At 33.7% G+C, this 19291-nt stretch overlaps 1 protein-coding gene across 1 annotated transcript; it reads right to left on the bottom strand.

Annotated features, from left to right (window-relative positions):
* On the bottom strand, nt 1-7724 carry LOC130630739 (uncharacterized). The gene is made up of 8 exons (XM_057444337.1): nt 7437-7724; nt 6077-6810; nt 5330-5567; nt 4853-5115; nt 2190-4740; nt 1801-2076; nt 1310-1335; nt 1-795 (listed from the first exon to the last, which is right to left on the bottom strand). Exons 2-8 carry the CDS (start codon nt 6774-6776, stop codon nt 293-295), a joined length of 4557 nt encoding a protein of 1518 aa, XP_057300320.1. The 5' UTR covers nt 6777-6810; nt 7437-7724; the 3' UTR covers nt 1-292.
* Nucleotides 7725-19291: the final 11567 nt, after the last annotated feature.

The raw sequence follows: 19291 nt of genomic DNA on the forward strand, positions 1-19291 counted from the left end.
TAGAATGGGCAAGTTAGCCTCCCTCAGATTCTCAGACCACTTGAAACACCCCTTTCTCAGTGCATTTTATGTAAGATTGTAAAATTGTGAAAACCACAGGTAATGATTTTTGTATAACAGGATTTGTCCTTCCATTTCCGCACAGGATTAAAATTATTTTTACTAATTAGACTAGAACTCAGAATATTACCTAAAATTTTCAAACTTACTAACTCGTTTCCAGGTTAGTTGTTCGTCGACAGATTACAAGTCTTGTTCAGTCGACTTATGCGAAGAAAAAACAGAGCGTTATTTATTTATTATTCTTTTTAAGGAAAAAATGCGTAAATATCTCCTCTATTACAATCCGGTTATTTTGCTCAGCCCCCCACCCTGTGCATGCAACCTCTGCAGCTGTTCTACCATTTTTGTCCGTCAACTCAGTATCTGCATCATGTTCCAGAAGTAACCGTACACATTCAACAGAGCCATACAGCGACGCACAATGCAGGGAAGTGTTATTGTTTTTGTCCACGTAGTTAATTGCTGAACAACTATGGTGCAGTAATGTTTCCAAGATGGCCGCATGACCATTTATGGCACTGACATGGTAAGCTGTCTCTTTGTTATCATTAACTTCAAACACACAACTTCCATAATCCAACAGCAGTTGCACCATACTCACTGATTGGCAGTCTGCTGCATATAATAATGGCGTGTCTCCACGATAACCTCTTTCTTTGATAATGTTAGGCTGACTTCTGAGCACATCAGTCATTTGCGCCACATCACCGTACTGTAAGAAATCGCGAATATCTAAAAGGCGAAATCATCACTGTTTACTTCACAATTTTTTTCATTTTGTTTTCTTTTATAAAGCAAAAAGGTCATTTAGGAGCTTAAACGGATATGAACCTTACGTAAAATCAGAATCTTGCTTCATTTAGGAGTTCACGTTACTCACAATCAGTTCAAGTGACACTTTAGCCACACTTTAGCTAAATCCGTTAGAGTAAAAAATTTGGAAAGGAAATCTTAAAGTCGAGGGAAAAACATACTTTTTTTGTAAGTTTTATTTTAAAAAGCGCATCTAAGCCTATACTGTTTCCTTGTATACGATCCGTGTCAGAAACAAAGAAAGCAATGGAGCCCTATAATAACTATGTCGCAGCAACCTTATGTGGTAGTATGTGGCACTTATCTACTGACACAAGTCATTGTGAATCCTCCGATTTTATAAATCATAAAAGTTTAACCTAACAGCCTTAGTGAAATAAGCGTAATTATGACCAAAAAAATTAAGAAACAAGATAAATTAAAATTTAGTTACCATCAAATTTCTTCTCGCCAGGAATTCTATTGAAAAAATTAAGAGATAATAACAGCAGTGTGGAAAGTAAGGACAGCAAATTTACAGCAAAAAATTAACATAAAAAGTTATATTTATCAACAAAAACGACAACAACAACAAGAACGACAACAACGATAATAACAATAACAACAAAAACGGTGACAAAACAACAACAGCGACAACAACAACGACAATAACAACAACAACAAAATAAAACCAAAAAACAAAACATACTCGTGTTTGTAAACAACAATAACAATAACAATAACAACAAAAACGGTGACAACAACAGTAACAATAACAACAACAACGACAATAACAACAACAACAACAAAATAAAACCAAAAAACAAAACATACTCGTGTTTGTAAACAACAATAACAATAACAACAAAAACGGCGACAACAACAGTAACCATAACAGCAACAACGACAATAACAACAACAACAAAATAAAACCAAAAAACATACTCGTGTTTGTACGTCAAAACAGTTGGTTTGGCGACTCCCACATTACTATAAGCAACCACTGAAAATTGGTAAGTACTTCCATACTCCAAATCTTCCATTCGGCAATTTCCATCAAACAGAACAGGAACTTCACACCAGTTGCTGTATTCTTTATTTTCTTTGAATTTCCTTTTCTGCAAAGCATAATCAAAGCCTTCATTCGTCCAAGCCAACATACTTGTGTTTTCATTCATGTAAGTACACACCAAATGTTTTACCTGTATTGGTTGTTGTAGCCTAAAATCAAATTTAAAAATTGTGTATAATAATAGAAAAAAGAAAAATAATAGAAAATAGAAAAAAGAAAAAAGATGGATTGATGAACAAAAAAGTAAATAAATTACTCTTACTTTCTATACAGCATGTAATGCACCTGGTCTTGTTCAGGTTCGTCGAAGCAAACGTCGCGAAGCAGTGCGTCCAAACAAGCATAAAAATTTTTAAACCTTCTTGCTCCTTTATTGACTTTGATCTCACCATCTTCCTTCCCCTCTACATAGAGACTATCTGTTATATTACCTGAAACACTTTTGATGCAAATTTTCTTTAGCAAATCATTTTCTTCATTTCTGCTCAAGTTAAGCAAGTCATTTGACGAAGATTTCGACCTCTCCTTGGCTTTGAACAGATTTAGAAAGCTTGATGAAGAAGCGATTGATTTTCTTTTGTTAAAGAATACTATACATATTCTGGACGTGCTCCTACTCAAGCATTCCAACATTAAATGCTTTGGTGTCAGATTATCGTCTTCCATACACAAAATAACTTCATCTGCTTCCCTTCCTCTTGCACCTTGATAGTTTGTCAGTAATGTAAAATCATTACTGGCTGGTAGAGATTCAATTTCATTTCCATTGATGCATTGTAATTTCCAGTTGGAGATTGAATTGTAAGTTATTGTATCAACGTCCAGTAAATGAAGAACATACTTCATTATGAGCTGACAGAACGTGCTTTCACAGAGGATAAGTCGATTCACGTTGTGGTTGGAAAATTTAAATGCATTTAATGTTATTGCCAACAGAATTATAATTTCACTGTTTGTTTTTTCTCCGTCCTCAAACGAAAAGATGATTGGTATTTCTCCTTGAATGTTATGACCAATAACAGAGCTTGTTCTGTAGTGGTACATGGTTTCTGTTTTGATATTTGAATCAGTTAACTTAGGTGGTACATTGGAATCTATATCCAAAGGTAGTTGTATTTCTTTTGTTCTTCCTGGTGATGACGAAGCATTTACAACTTTTTTGTCAAATGTAAACACTTCATCAGCTTCGTCGGAAAAACTTTTTCTTTCCAGAAAGGGAGATAACCTTTGAGTCAAAGATTTCTGACGTTTTATTGTATCTTTCACCATCTTTGGGTGATGAGATATGTTTTTCTTGCCTTCTACTGCATTCTCCAATCGATGTATAACTTTGAAATTTTGCAAAGTTGTTCTCATGCAGTGATGTAAGGTGAAAACACCCATTCCAGTTTCTTTGTACTGGTATTGATCGTGCACCGTCCTTTTCTTAAACGAAATGTGCGTCCTACGTTTTTCCAAACTTTGCGGTAAAATAATGATGTGCGATCTATCGAGTTCCTTCATGGACAGAGTTGATTTTAATTCTTGAGCTTGTTTTACTGACAACCTTCCACAGTCGCATTCGTCAATCACAACATGAAGTAGTAACCCCTTGTACGTTTTTACCATCTCCTTAAGTAGCTGCGACAATGATGGTAATTTATTCAAGCTAAGCCTTGTAGCTAACTCAACAATACTAATGGCAACAATACCAACATGCTCATTATGTTGAATATTCTGCACGAAGCTTTCCACGTCGTAGACCAACAGACTTTTTGAATCCCAAGTGATGTGAAAGATCAACGTATCCTTTTCTGCACGTTCAGCCAAATATTTTAGATAATATATTCCCAGTAAAGTTTTGCCAGTGCCATAATCTCCCACAATGATTTTCTTTGTTTCTTTACTATGCAGAATATCCATTTGCTCCTTATTGAGCATGATCGAGCGTACCTGGTGGCCTGTGTCTTTATTTAGGGTCGGCAGTAGAGGGAACATGGATTTTCTTGTTGCCATAAAACTAACTATTGAGCTGATGACCTCCATGAACCTTTTTGTGACCTCATCTTTACTCACTCGCTTACTAATTTGTTCGTATTGAGCAATTAAATTACAGAAAAACTTTTTTATTTTATCATCACTTTCATTTATATTTTTGTCCAGCAGATGACAATCTTTGCAAAAATACGAGTAGTCACTTTTGACAAAGTTTTCAGCTAACACAACGTTGACGAACGTGATGTCACCAGTTAAAATAAAACTTGAATTTGCAATAGACAAAAGTTGGATATCCTTCTCGCCATTTTCAAACTCTTTTTGTACTTGAAGAAAGCATGACGAGTTAGTATATCGTATGTTAAACATTATATTTGAGTTTAAATACATGAATAGAATCCGTTTGGTGTAGTTGCTTTGTATCAATTTCGGCATGCCTTTAGTTTCGAATTTTAGGAATTGAATATGTTCAAGCGTGTTATAATCTGTGATAACAGCAACCACGCCTTCTCTGTAACCACTCATGGTAGTTTTAATGCGGTAAGCCCACTCAGACACTTCACTATTTCTTACGTAAGGTGGAAATTGCAATGCCTCTGACAGAATGTTATTAAACTCTTTTGTGAAAAATGTTTTTGTGTATCGCTGACCAAGCAATTTCCATTCGTCTCGTGACAAATACGTTGTGTGACTGTTACCACTTGATTGGTAGGCTATCGGCTTGTTACTGTATGGGACGTTTTTCACACGGTCGATCAGTTCATTAAACTCTTCAGAAGTGTGCGAGGATACTGTAAAAGTTGTGTCACGTGTTGAAAGCGTGCAATCGTGTAAAGACTCTAAAAAAATGCTGATATATAAAACAAAAATGATATAGATATACCAACAGCATCTATTGAACCGGTTGGTAAAGGATTTTGAGCATTTAAGATGAACATCGCTGTGTCTTACCCTCTAACTTCATTTCTTTACAGTTACCTTCAACATCCAACATTGTCATGTTCAAATCATACAGCTGTATTGGTACCTGCTTGAACAACCTGACAAACAAGTACTGTCCGATACGCTCCACTGTGTAATCCTGATTTTTTTGCAGTTCAGTGATATCGTATTCATTCATAGTAGAAGATATCTGAAGCTTCAAGTTTGTGTCCTTTCCATTTGCCAGTACTTTCATGATCGTATGGCCATTGTTGTCTTTGTATGTACGTATCCTAGTGAGAAATTAAAAAGATGTGAACAACACATATTATTTCTTTCATGTTTTTTTTGAAATTATAATGCTATAGAAAAAGTAATTCATGTTTTAGATAACTTTTTTAGATGAAAATCTAAATTGGAGAAAGTAGTTAAAAAACGCTCTTGTAGAAAAATATTTTTGCAACCTTCCACAATTCACGCTTAGGCAGTATCTTCATATATTCTTACACGGTATCTTTTTTTAAACTGTTCCCATCTGGCATATTTAAATCTTCAATTGATTTTCTTTTTGGAGATGGAGTATGATCACAAATTTTCTTTTCTAATTCACTTTTTATAAGATATAAATCGTTCTTGCTTGCTTTTTCTTCCAACTCACATCTATCTATCTTCTCATCTAATTGGGATTTAATTCCATCCACAGTGTTATCCAAATCTTTGAAGTCTTGCAGCATATTTTCAAGTTCTAAAATAATTTTTTAAACAATACTAATTACGTTGCTTCTACTTTATTGAAGCATCCTAAAATATTACGTCGCATTGCCATATCTCTTTTGGTCTGATAAAAACGTTTTTACAAGTTTCTTTACACGTGCTCATTCTCCTCCTCAGAGCTCTTTTAGATGTTTATCTATAAGTGTTTCGGGGACAAGAACTGGTTGTATGAGAAAAAAAGCTGGAGGATTAATTTTTATTTTATTATGTTAAACCCTTTTCTTAAATTGTTAGTTTCTTTCAAGAAAAAATTAATAAGTAGAAATACAATTTGAGAAAAGAATATACTACAAGTCTCAATAGAATTGACGTTTTAAAATATTGGAACTGGACCAAATCATTCGTCAATCCTTATTTTAGGTTACAGATTGAGTACTTATTGCAAAATTAAAAAGATTTAGGGAGAAACTCAACAAAGAGCTATCTATGAGTATTTAGTAAAAAACACATGAAAACAGGATTGCCTATCTGAAGACTTACTTTCAATGTTAACTTGTTGCAACTGAGATTTCGTTATCACCAAATCATTTCTGAGCGTTTCATTATCACATTTTAGTTGTGTAAAATCAGTTTGTAAATACGCTAATTCTTTCTGTATGATTTTATATATATTTGAAATATGTGGTTCCAGTGGAGCTGATTTGAGGTCTTTCATGAGTTGTTCATAGTTCGGGTAGCAACCAAGTTCAGTGACAATATCAATTATATCATTCCAAGTATCTTCAAATTCTTGTGTTTTCATACTCATATTGTGCGCATGCGCAAATTCATTGCGTTTCTTTTTCGCTTGAAAACATGCATAACTCCTTTTATCATCTCCACACATAGGCGGCAGTGGAGTTTTCCACCCTCCTCGTGGCTTTGGAAGATTTGTTCCTTTTCTGATGAGAAAATAGGTAATAGTCGTATCGAATTTGCTGGAGTCCGTTTCATTAGAGCCATTTGATGGTAACATAATCTCCAATTGATCTGGCTTTAACACTTTGAAGTCTTTAGAATGTGACAATTTCAGTGCCGAAATTTCTGCATACAGTTGACTTTTGTTACGTGGCATGCCTTTATACTTGATATCATTTCCATCATTGTGCAAAGTATATAACATAGCAGGTTGTACAACATGGTGCATACTAAGTTGGACACGTAGCCAATAGTTACTGTTATATAGTATCAGAGATGACATTGTATGGAACTTTTATGTGCATATTTCACCAACACTGTACGGAAATTGTAAAAAAAAAGTTTTTTATAACTAACAAGTTTTTACCTGTGGCGACAAGTCCAATTATTAAAAAAAAATTGTACAAATTTTTCTGTGGCTTTCTCACATTATGATCACGTATAAATTATATTTCCTAGAAGTTTATAGATTTATACAAAGAATATAAACCCTTAAAAATAAGAAATTATACGCTAGAATAATTCTAAAGGTAGTGATTTAATAGTTCTCTTGAGAGAAGGTTTGCTTCGGTTGATGAGCAAGCTCTCTTAAATTTGTACAAAATGTTTTAAATTATTGGACTTGTTTTCATATGTTATAATCACTGCGTTTCCATCAACTATAAGTTTTGATCTAGTAATTGATTTGCTAAAAATTGTTTTAGATTTGATTGGAAAGTTGCTTAATGGTTGCTTAGCAAAAAATGGAAAGTATCTCAAAGAGTAAAAATACATTTTGCAAATAATATTTTTTAAGGTTAATTCGTTGTTAGGTAAAAATATACATTTTAATTAAATCAGTTGTTGAAGTAATGTGTAGATGTTTTTGTTAATAAACATCGAATTATGATAGACTTTAAAGAATTATATCCCATATGACCTTTTCCTTCAAATAGATACTCACCATGCAATGTTATTAATGCCAAGATCCTCTTCTCGTCCTAGAGAACATAGCTAATGTTAAAATCAACAAACGTAATTTGATTTCATAACCTCTTCTCGTTGAGCCGTTTTATCATTTTATACGAAACTAAAAGTTACTCTTTTTTAATTAGTCCATACTGCCAATGATATTTGACGATGATTATAGACGATGTTAAATATAATGATATAGTTAATGGAGATAAAAACTTGCTAGCGACAGTATTTTCGGTAACCTAATTTCCAGGATGATTTGTTGGATTGATATATATCTAAATATAAGAAAATATCGCAACAAATGCTTCCTGGAATACAACCAAATACATTTTAATGCATAAAAATAAGTCGAATTTTCTGCGAAATTAAAACGGATACTTTCTGAAATAAAACAAATTCTGATTTACTTCTGCTGACATATTTCAGTACACATATGTTGTTGTAGCTTTTTATAGCTTATAAAATAGTATTTTCCACACAATTGCGAAGTTGCTTACAAGAATTTATAAAAAGTTTAAAACACATCAATCAACATCATGTAATGTCTTTACTAATGCTTGCCAAGGTTACTTAAAAAGAAAACCGTTTTGTCAACAATTAGCTCTCCAGCGCAGTTGATTTACACAACGATTATTTACTCTCCTACGCATGACTTTAATTAAAAAAAACTTCTTTAACGGTACCCTGTTTTGTTTGATGTTAAAAGTCTTTTTTAAGAGTTTCTTAAAAATAAGAAAACTATTTACTACATATTTTTTGACTATTTACAGTACAAGGATGACATAGTAAGGAAGCTCGCAAGAGTTTTAACTACCTTAGAAAGGTTTTTAAATTTAAGACCTCCAGATTGGCCTTTCATCAATGTTCAAGCTTTGTGTTATCACCTTTTATTTTTATGTGTGTGGACAGAAAAACACTCGTTTATTAACAAAAAGACTGTAAGATAAATTTGTGGGTTTAAAATGAATTAAACATACATGGAAAATAGAAAAAATACACCCTTTTTATATAAAAATCAAAATTCTAACCAGACTGTTCATTATTCCTATTTCCCCATTGTCCTCAACTTAAAATCCTAACCTGTTATTCTTATAAGTCATATTCCTATAAAAGAAAAAAAGCATGGAGTAATTTAATTTCATAAAATCATTCACCCCATTAAGTACTTCATATTGTTAAAAGGTAGAAGCTGACATATTTTTCATTTTATCGCCCCCCCCCCCCCAAAACAAATGTAAGCGGTAACAATTTCGTGCGTGTTACTGGTTTCAACAATTATCTTCAGAGTAAGATTCCACTGACTATCCAATAACAATTACATTACAATAACTTAAATTTTTATTACTTACAGGAGAATTACAATTTCAACCAGCACAAGTGATCACAATGTGTATGTTATATGATATTGCTTGATGTCAGACTTAGAACTTCAGATCTTAGGTTATTCAGTTAAACTGAAACTCTTAAAACATGCAACTTGTTGCTGGCGTCAGCACGACCATTTTCTTGGAGTTTTGCGACTTTCGTAGGCCACGACGTGCATTATTCCGTCGTGTGAGCGCAGTGAAGAAATTTTACACGCTCTCTACCTAATCTACGCATGCGTAGAAGCCTATTGAATACAGGGTGACTATTTCATCTTTGTTGGAACAATGACGAAAAAACTTGAGACAGTAGCTACAACCCCGGACATATTTTTTTATTTTTAACTACTTCTCGATATAGAAAGTAGTATGGTTTGGCCACTACTCTGTAGCCGATAGGCTTCAAAGGTTGACTTAGGCATAACGTAATAACTTAAGACACAAAGAGCTTAAACACGCTGTGAACATTGTTAATTTGGAGTGCGTGCTACCTAGATTGAAACACAGTTCTGAACCACTTGTGGTCAGGATGTAAAAATCTGCCGGCTTTTCACTATGTTATGTTCGAAGCTGTAGCTGCCTTTTGTGTTGTGCCTGCCATATATTAAAACTGTGTGTGGGCTAGGCACCGCGCATAGTCTAGCTAGCAATGTGTTATCACTTTTTACCCAAAAATTAGCACTTTTTTCACTTCAGATTGCTTTCCCTTTTGTTAAATTTAAAGAATGAATTAACATGCCAAAATAGGCTTTAATTAGGTAAGATTATATCTTAGAATGTACATGGATGAAGTCAAAAATATCTTATTAATATATTTCAAAAATATCCACAATACTCTGTAGTTAGACCAACATAAATAACCATACATATCATATTTGAAGCCGTAAAACTAGAATCTGCTGGCATCAAAATGAAATCAAAACATTATCCTATTCGAAAGATGTTTATCATCAATTAATATTCTAAGATTTCCATTCGATAACAAAGAAGTCAGTTATTGCTGTCTAGAGTTGTTAAACCAATGGGTAGTAAGAGAATGTGAAAGTTCTGTATATACGTTCTGTGGGCGTCCTGTAGTAAAAATACGCATACAGGGTACATTGACAAAAAATAAGAAAGATTTTCCAGGAATACCAGAGTTAAAAGACACTAATGTTGGTTATTAAATTCTGTTTTTATCTGGTTATCTTTGGTCACAGTGGTTTAATAATAAAAGCAGAGATACTAAATTATTAGAATATATTTTGACTAAATGTTTACAGTGTGCTGTATTTTGTGTGTTTTGTGTTAAATTTTTCGCATTTATTTCTTAACTTTTTTGATTTTTCGGAAAGAAACTTTTGCGGAAGATGGAGATAAATTGCCGCAAAAGTTTTTCTTTGCGAACGTTTCTTCCCTCGAAAAATCCTTCTCTTAAAGCAAAAATAGTAGATAATCAAAAATAAAGTGCGAAAAAGTGATAATATCTACTTTGGTTTAAAAAAATACTCAGCAATTTTATTTTGCGGAATAAGTTCTCATAACAGTAGTAAAAAATGTAGCTACTTAGTTTAATTTAGCATAAGAATTTTAGTATTTATAAAGCTAGCTAGCTTAAGAAGCAGGATGCTGCCTCATGATTGGAGATTATAGTCAAAATCTTAAATTTGGTTCATTTTAGATTTATACATGCCTAAAAAACGTGATAAAATATTCATCTTAACATGTGAAAACACACAGGAAATAAATAATCCTATAGATACAAAGTATTTAGAACAGAAAAAGATCAACAAAATACCTACATGCTTCCTTCGTGCGCATGTTGAGTCCGTAAAAATCATGGTTTGGTTATTAATGAAAATGGAGTCTCGCGATTGGTCTATTACGCGTTCAAAACAAAGCCGGTAAAATAAGGGGTCTGCCGGGATCCAAAATAAAGCTGCAATGCAAATCTTTCTGGTCATTCCTCGGAAACACATACAGTAAAAAAAATGTGTAAAACTGCGACGATAGGAACGCTGCAGTGAACAAATATTAAAACAGTACGGAAAACACACAATGCAGCCATTGAAACTTGGGAAAAAGAGTTTGTTAAATTCAGTAACAAAAAATATCAAGACTAACAATCGAATCACATAACTTGAAAATATTGTGAATATTGGAAAGTGAACTTTGGTATATTCAAAATGAGTGTGCGTTACATTGAAGGGCGGACCTAACTACTTCTTAGCCATGGAAGGTGACATTTTTCTTTCTTCCCATCTAACTAAGTATAATGACAGTAATATTCGACATATGTAAAGCGTGTTGACTTGACATATTTGCAACTAATTATTTAATAAAGATAAGTCTCTGAATTACCTTCTGGAAGATAACAAGTTTTTGTAACAGGTATTTCCTTATGCCTAATATCGACTGTCGAAGGAAAGCAAACTTAAACAAAAAACTATATATTTTTTTCTTAAACATTCCTCTAATTGATACAAAAAGAAAATTGACTCGTTTCAATAACACAAAGTACAACAAAATTGTTTCACTAGATAAACGCACATCAGGAATTTGGCTTACTACAACAAAACTCATGAAGACGTGACTTATCATCACCAAGCACGAAACTATAAGACTCTAATCACTGGCAGTTCGCTCAAATTCGATTTGAAGAAGGTAGATGACTAATGGAATTATTTAAAACAGATACGAATAGGATGTTTATTTTTGGAAGAAAAATATTTTGCAAAGACTAAAACATTTGCAATTCGTCCACAACGTTTAAATATATTTATATAACGTATTTATCAACTTCTGGTAACTAGATCTAATATAAATTTAACACGTTTTTAAATTAGCTATATCTTATAAACATGCAGAGTCAGTAGTCCAAATGTCCCTAAAAATCACCTATTCATTTATTCGGCTCTTTCTACAATTCGTTATATTTTGATTACTTTTCACAATTCGCAATTTAAACCAATAAAAATCGCTTACCATGTCCACCATGGTTTTTGACGCGGGTGAAAAGTGTCAAAATTGTCAAAAAATTTACCCACGAACTCTTTTTTATGTCCAGACACGGTGTCATCGTATTCGTTGTTTTCAAATTCGTTTTCCTCATGAGGAGAGTCATCCCCCTGTAAAATACTCTCCATCCCAGTGTGATGTTGAACATATCCTAAGTAATTATCAGCGTGATGGCTATGTCCATCGTAGTGACGAACCTGCGGAGAAGGATCTTTCACAAATACATGGTGCACTGGCAGATGATGGGCTGTATGCTCAGTATGTAGTGCTACATTAGGATGATTATGTACGCCAAAACCATGAAAAACATCGGGCCGAAGATTATGGGTATAACCATCGCGTCCATGAGAAGCGTAAAAGTCACCATGACCTTCAAAATTAGGCTCAATCCCAGCGTATGAGATGTCACTATTATCAAAATTTGTATTAAAACCAGATACCGGATTTATGTTTTGACTCATGTCATCCCAATGTCTATCACTTCCGATGTCATTGATGTTTGGGTCAAAGCCTGTATGAAATAGATGGCCTTTATTGATATTATGACCAACATTGAGCGTATGACCTACATTGTGACCTAAACCAAGGCCAGTTGTTGTTAAATCTTGAACGGGAGCATAATGGTTCATATGAACACCAAGTGCACCAACACTCTCGTGTCCTTTGTGACCTCTTAAAAGACTAAGTCCTAGATGACCATGTTGGGTTACATGTACACCAGGATTCATATCAATCATCTGCTCAACATGCTCAATATGGCCAGTATAATCAGGATAGTGGTGCCTACGTGGATCCCACACACCAGCAGGATGAACACCACCATATCTAGCAAAGTGAGAATGTACTCCAGGACTTTTGACAACAGGGTGATGTCCCAATGGAATATGACTAGGTCCTGGCAACAGTCCATCTGTATGAAAGCTAGATACTGCATCTATATTTTTATTAATTTCAGGACCATGAACCTCGTTTTCAACGTGGTTGCTATGTGATCCAAGGCCTGTATTGTATGCATGACCTTTATGGATATTATGAACTATACTGTGACCTATACCTAGGCCATGATCAGTTGTTAAATCTTGAACGGGAGCATCATGATTTATGTGAACACCAACTACACCGACATCTTCGTGACCTTTGTGAACTCCTAGAAGACCAAGTCCAAGATGACCATCCTTATTGACATGTACACCAGGATTCATATCAAGCATCTGCTCAACATTTTCGTTATGGCCAGTGTAATCTGGATAATGTTGATCATGTGGATCCCACAAATTAGCAGGATTTATACCACCATATCTAGTAAAATGAGAATGTGCTCCAGGACTTTTGACAGCAGGGTGATGTATTGAAGGAATATGATTTAAATCAGGCAACATTTCATCTAATCCATGAAAGTTGCATAAATTTTCAGCACCATTTAATCCGTTTCCATGATAACAACCATGATCATCCGAAATAAAATGCACTCCATGCCCAATATAATTACGTGCAGTAGCTTTTTCAGTACTTTTATTTTTAATTATTTTATAATGGAAATGTCCTAAGTTTTTTTTTGCTGCTTTTTTAACTTTTCTTTTCAAATGACTCTTCTTTGTCAGTTTCTTTCGAATAATTTTGCTTTTATACTGACCTTGTCCAGCTATGTGCTTATGAATACCATCAGGATTAACAACAAGATGTGGTCCTTGATTGACAGGTGCGTGATTTTTATTTTTTGTCTGATGTTCATGGTTGTGAAGTCCAAAACCATGATGATAATTGACACCACCAACATCTGCATGGTAATTATATCCATCATTGTACCCGTAGAAGTCAGATGGTGCAATGCCATGTACGTGGCCATGCCCATGGTCGGAAATATGTCCATGTCCGTGGTCGTGACCGTGAGTAGGCGTGTAAATGTTATATCCAAGACCATCACCATGATCCACGCTGACACCCTGATTGTAATGATTATGATGATAACCATGACCAATGCCACCGTAACCAAGATTATGGTCATCGCTAAGGTATGGATGATGGGGATGACCAATCATCGCTGCATGGTGCCCCAAACCAGCGTAGGCACCAAGATAAGGTATCCCTCCATAAAAGCCATGTGCATCACCGTGCACGTGATCAAAATACTTAGGTTTGATTGGTGCTTTACCATTTGCATGGTGGACTGGACCAACAAGAAAGCCTCGCGCAATTCCAGTTACCTCCTTCGCTGTGTCAGTCTTATCCTTCAGCTGTTCCAAAACATCTAAAAACAAAATAATAACTTACTATCTTGATGGAAGTGAATTAATTTTAATAGTTTTTGCAATACGTGTTGCTGTTAGACAACTTTGGAGCATATCATAAAAGCAGAGATGCTTAGATTTTTTCATACACGCTTTTTTAATAAGAACAATTTCATAAGAACACCAGCCTCAGAACCTGGATAAAATAAGAACAGCTTTGTACTAAAATTATTGTTTTCTAACTAACAACAACCTAAGTCTGAAATTTTCCCAAACTATGAACGATTCAGGATTTAAGTTCTTTTTGGATCGTTCTGTTTTGACTTATTATGAAAGCAAGGAGAAAAGACTCCATAAGAACCAAACTAAAAACGGTTTGATAAATAAGAATAACAGACAGATTTTACTGGTTATTAGAATAAAACGTGTATATTGTTTATTTTTTAGCAATAAAAAAATAATAGTGACCTTCTTCAAATAAAAACTCAGAGAAAATTTGATTGTATTTTCGTCACCACATTAAAATCAAGCCTGAAAGACATTTTAGTTTTACAGATAAAATTGTTTAGCAAGTGTATTTTCTTCTCTCCAAAAAGTCTTCTAAATGAAATGTTCACCGGTAAACAAATTAGACACCACCTGAATCCTGCCATTTTTTTCTTACACGTTCCGTAAAATATTACTTACCTCGAGAAGGGCCTGTTACAAAATTAGTTGCATTTTTGCTACATTAAAGAAAATACTAGGATTTTAAAAGATGAAGATTTCTACCTCCTTAGTTTGACATCCTTCTTGTATTGAAATATATTCTTATTACGAGTTGGTTTACAAAGTTAGTTTTATCAATTTTGGCTAGACCGACTAATACCAAAAATATATACGGAAGGAATTCTATTTCATATTGATTTATGAAATTGTCTATCCAACATCATTTGGATTTGGTTACAGGCGCAATAAGCATCTGATATCTGCTCATTATACAAGGTTATTAAAACTTCAAACATTCTTTTAAAATAAAAAGTGGAGCATTACCTTCGACATCAGATAATGAAGCAGTTTTAACAACAGGATATCCTAACAGAAACATAAATGCAATTAGAAAGACTGTCTATTGATGGTGACAAAGAATTTAAATTTAAACACGGACTAAAAGACACAAAAAACTTAGTGTTATTATTGCGGAGTAAAGTTCTTAAGGGAATAAAAGAAAGTTGTCAAATCGATTGGTGCAAGAGATGAATTACTTCCTCCTTTTTTTCTATCGACCAAAACCAAAAAAACAACTTTTTTTATGAATAATCTGCTAATAAAACAAACAAGGCAGTCGCTTAATTAATATTTTAAGCTAAACTTAAAAGAACATACCTATAACAGCTACAATGAAAGTGAGACATAAGAACAAAGTGGATAACTTCGGTGCAACCATTTTACTGGCTAACAATCAGATGTATCTAAAAGTTAAAAATGAAGTTATTAGAGTTTAGTTTCTATATAGATCTTTTAAAAACAAGTTACAAGTAAAATTATTTTTCCTGAAACTTTAATTTTTAATAAGAGAGTAAATGCGTCGCATAATTTTTAAGATGCGTCTACACGTGGTTAAATTTACTTGGAAATAACATAAACGTAATCTTATAAGCTACCTAGACTATTTATAACTGTACAACTCACGCAAAATATATCGGGGAACGCTTAATTTTGCATAATTGGTATTTCACAAGGCCATGGTCTTAAGTCATCTTTTTTTCTAAATGCTCATTGTTCGTGTTCATGTGCAGAAAGTTCCACCTGTGTAGTTATTTTAAACTTTCTTATAAAGTACGTAAGTGTAAAAGACTGGGATGTCCTCAACTTGTTTTTAAAGCTGGTTGTGTTCAACTAATATTGCAGTTTTTTTTAAAAAAATGTATAATTTCCAAAAAAATAATTTTAAAGAGCAAACAAACATTTTCTTACCATGTAAACAACAAGTAAAATTCTTCGTGTTACTTGCCAAGCCAAAACAAAATTGTAAATTTTGCGAAGTTTTTGTACACGATCAAGATAAAGGAACAAACGAAGAGGAGTGTTTACAGTAAGTCCATCCAACTTGTAATCACGTTTGCTCAAGCAGAGACAAACGTATGCAGCAAGTCTTCACCTCAACTCAAAACGTTCGTGTAAATGTTTTTTGGTTCCTCTTTGCGCTATGTTGTGAGTTCAGTTTGATCACGTGTAATTAACTGACCAATGGTAATTATGCAAATGTGAGCGTTGAATATTGCGGGATAAATTCAACACATTAAACCGCCTGCTAACCTTGTGGTAGAGCGTTCACTTTCAGTGCGGGAAGTTTGGGTTGAAACCTAACCCGAGTCATATCAGAGACTATGAAAAGTTTATCCTTTTTTGTATCTATCCTTTCTTCTTACCGTTCAGTATGAGAAAAGTATTGGTATCTTTAAATAAAGCGATTTCTGTGCTCGCACGACTTTTCTAGCCTAAAAGGTAGCTTTAAATGCACAAGGACCCCTTCGCAGGACCTCCGTTTTTAGCAGTACCAATAGAGATTGAAGAGCTGTCCTGGGTAAACAATTTTAATAATAAAATAATAATAATAAAGTTTACGAAGCTTGAAGAAGAAGTTTTCTGCAAGCTCCGTAAAAGTTGGCAGTGATGCAAAGTTTAAAAACCAAAACTTTTATATTGAGTTTTTTAAGAAATATAAAAAAGAAAGAAAGACAGTTTTTGTCACATTGCAAGAAAATTTTATTATTTAGAGGAGATCTCTGGGAAGAATATATTACATCGAGAAAGCGCATCTTAAAAAAAAATCGCATGGCAATGTGATATGTTAAATAAATTAACTGGGTCATTTCACAAAACATAAGAAAATATTTACAGCTGTTCCTGGCGTGACGGATAAGATGCATGGCTATAATACTTACTGACTTTTATATTTAATTATTATATAGTATGTAAGAATAAGCTAGAAACTAAAGATTGAATTCCAATAATATACATATATAAAAGGCTCTTTGTCTTGTTATAACCAACAACCGAACCGACCGCAACTAACACCACCCGTTAGTCTTCTTCGAACCCGATCAATATCCCGAGTTAGAATCATAAACCCAGAGGTCGTGAATGCTCGTTGATGACGTAGTAATCACCCATTTCGGATGTACTCAGTTAGTTAGTTTGATGGTTAGGAGTTGGAAAGCAAAACTACCCTCGTAAGCGAGATAGTAATTAAAACCTACGAAAACTTTTTTCATCAAAACTAATCAACCTTTATGCTTTTCTTTTTTTAAAAAAACTAAATAACTTTATAGACAAAAAAATGAGCATTTTGCAGGGAATTATTCCTTACAATAATTTAATTTAAAGAAGAGCTAACGAAAAAATCTACATTCTTACATCACCAAAACAACATGGCATAAAATATTTAAATTTTCACATTGTATATTGGCTAAATTTCGTCCCTCAAGCCATAATTACATTAACGGTCGCCACCATTGTCGAAAAAAGTCAACTTGGTTCGTACGTATTGTGATTTCAGATGGCGTACATAGGTCAGCCAGGTCTTGTAAGGATGCACTCACATCTTGGTCTTCCAAGAGAGATTACAATTTATCGCTAGATTTGAGCGATGAAGAAAACAAGTTAAATTCCAGCAGAACAACATGATGGTAGAAAAAACAATTTTCAACAATATAACAACATGCGAAAGTACGTAAAAAAAAGAAAAACTTCGAGACTGTTTTTGTTTTGTTTTGCTATCACAAAATCACTTTCAGTATACTTTACCGTAAATGCTCGATTTACCTAAAAGTCAAATATCATTGAAAAATTTAACTTTTAGGGCTGGCGTTTATTCGAGAGGGACGCTAAAACGAGAGGGGTGCGTATAAAAAAACTCTTTTTTGTGTCAAGGAGAAAGTTTCTTTTTAGGAACTATGATGGTAGTAAAATGATAAAACAGAACACATATATTCTGACTCTAAAAATAATGTTTTTAATCGTTTGTATAACTAAATATCCATTTCCATCCCGCAAAAAACACAGCCGAAATAGACATACTAACATGAGAACGAGGTTAGTTTAGAGACATTTTTAATTTTCCAGCGAAGTAATGCACATATAGTTTGTTTACCTTTATTATTTCTCAAATTAACTTGTCAAATTATGGACTTTTGGTAAAAAAAATAGAACATGGCACTTATTTTATAAATATTGGGCTCATTAAAATTGCTGGTTTATATTTTTTTTCTAGTGTTTACCTAGCTAGCTAAGGTTGATTTGTTTGAATTTTATATTTAGCTACACTAGCACTAGCATTGGTTACTACTAGCTAGCTAGTTGGAGCTTTAAACAACGTTGTTGACATGTGTATATACAATTTAATCTTTGTTGGATATCTTTTAATTTTTAAAACATCTGTAAATAACATTATGACTTGGCTATCCTAAGCATGTTGGGTTGGTGGTATTAGACTGGATATTCATAATCATGTTATATATTCAACAATAAGAGCAATACAAACACCCAAGATAGTACTCATAAGTATCTTTGAGCCTTGATTATTTAAAAATATGGCCTGCAAGAATGTTACGGTTGCAGCTACAGATAATTGTTGTTGTTTTTTAAATTCACAAAATGTTCTGTCAATAAATAGTAGAGATGTGCATATTTTACATGGCTAGACTCACAAATATCGAGGGATATACCCTGTCTATTATTTCCAGGAGGGACCATTACTTAGATGGAGAGTCCTAGAGTATTTAATGCTCTTTTTGAGCTACGTAGACCCAATTAGGGCCCGTGCTCTGCTAGACAACTCCCAGCAACATCCAACGGACCACATAATGCGCCATCTCCCCAATTTCCCTCACATGGCTTGGGTTAACCCGGGGCTATGGTAACATTCACTCGCCCATCTTGAATCGCCGTCAAGAGGAATTGAACCCCGGTCTCCCGCATAGAGTACGAGAGCTATAGTATTGCCAGTAATATTATATTTAAAAGTATTGCCAGATTGTTATCTCACGTCAAGTATAACTATGGTATTGTACTTTATTTGTATGGAAAAGCAAAGATCAACAACTTTGTAAAAATAATTTTTTTAAAGGGTGCTCTAGACAAATCTGGTTGAATTAACATAAAAACTTTTCCGTATTATACTTCTTGAGTTTCCAAAATCTAAGCTACTGTAAGAAGGCAATAGATTTTTTATACAGAAAAATATGTATTTTAATGAAATAATATTTAAT

Source organism: Hydractinia symbiolongicarpus, chromosome 2 (genome assembly GCF_029227915.1).
Source record: "Hydractinia symbiolongicarpus strain clone_291-10 chromosome 2, HSymV2.1, whole genome shotgun sequence".
Lineage (NCBI taxonomy): Eukaryota > Metazoa > Cnidaria > Hydrozoa > Anthoathecata > Hydractiniidae > Hydractinia > Hydractinia symbiolongicarpus.

Bases quoted from the DNA above. Each gene is read 5' to 3' on its own strand.
- LOC130630739 (XM_057444337.1), bottom strand. From the start codon at position 6,776: ATGTCATCTCTGATACTATATAACAGTAACTATTGGCTACGTGTCCAA. The intron at 4,741-4,852 runs GTAAGACACAGC...GCATTTTTTTAG, and splicing joins TAAAGAAATGAAGTTAGAGG to AGTCTTTACACGATTGCACG. The intron at 796-1,309 runs GTAACTAAATTT...TTCGCCTTTTAG, and splicing joins TGGCGAGAAGAAATTTGATG to ATATTCGCGATTTCTTACAG.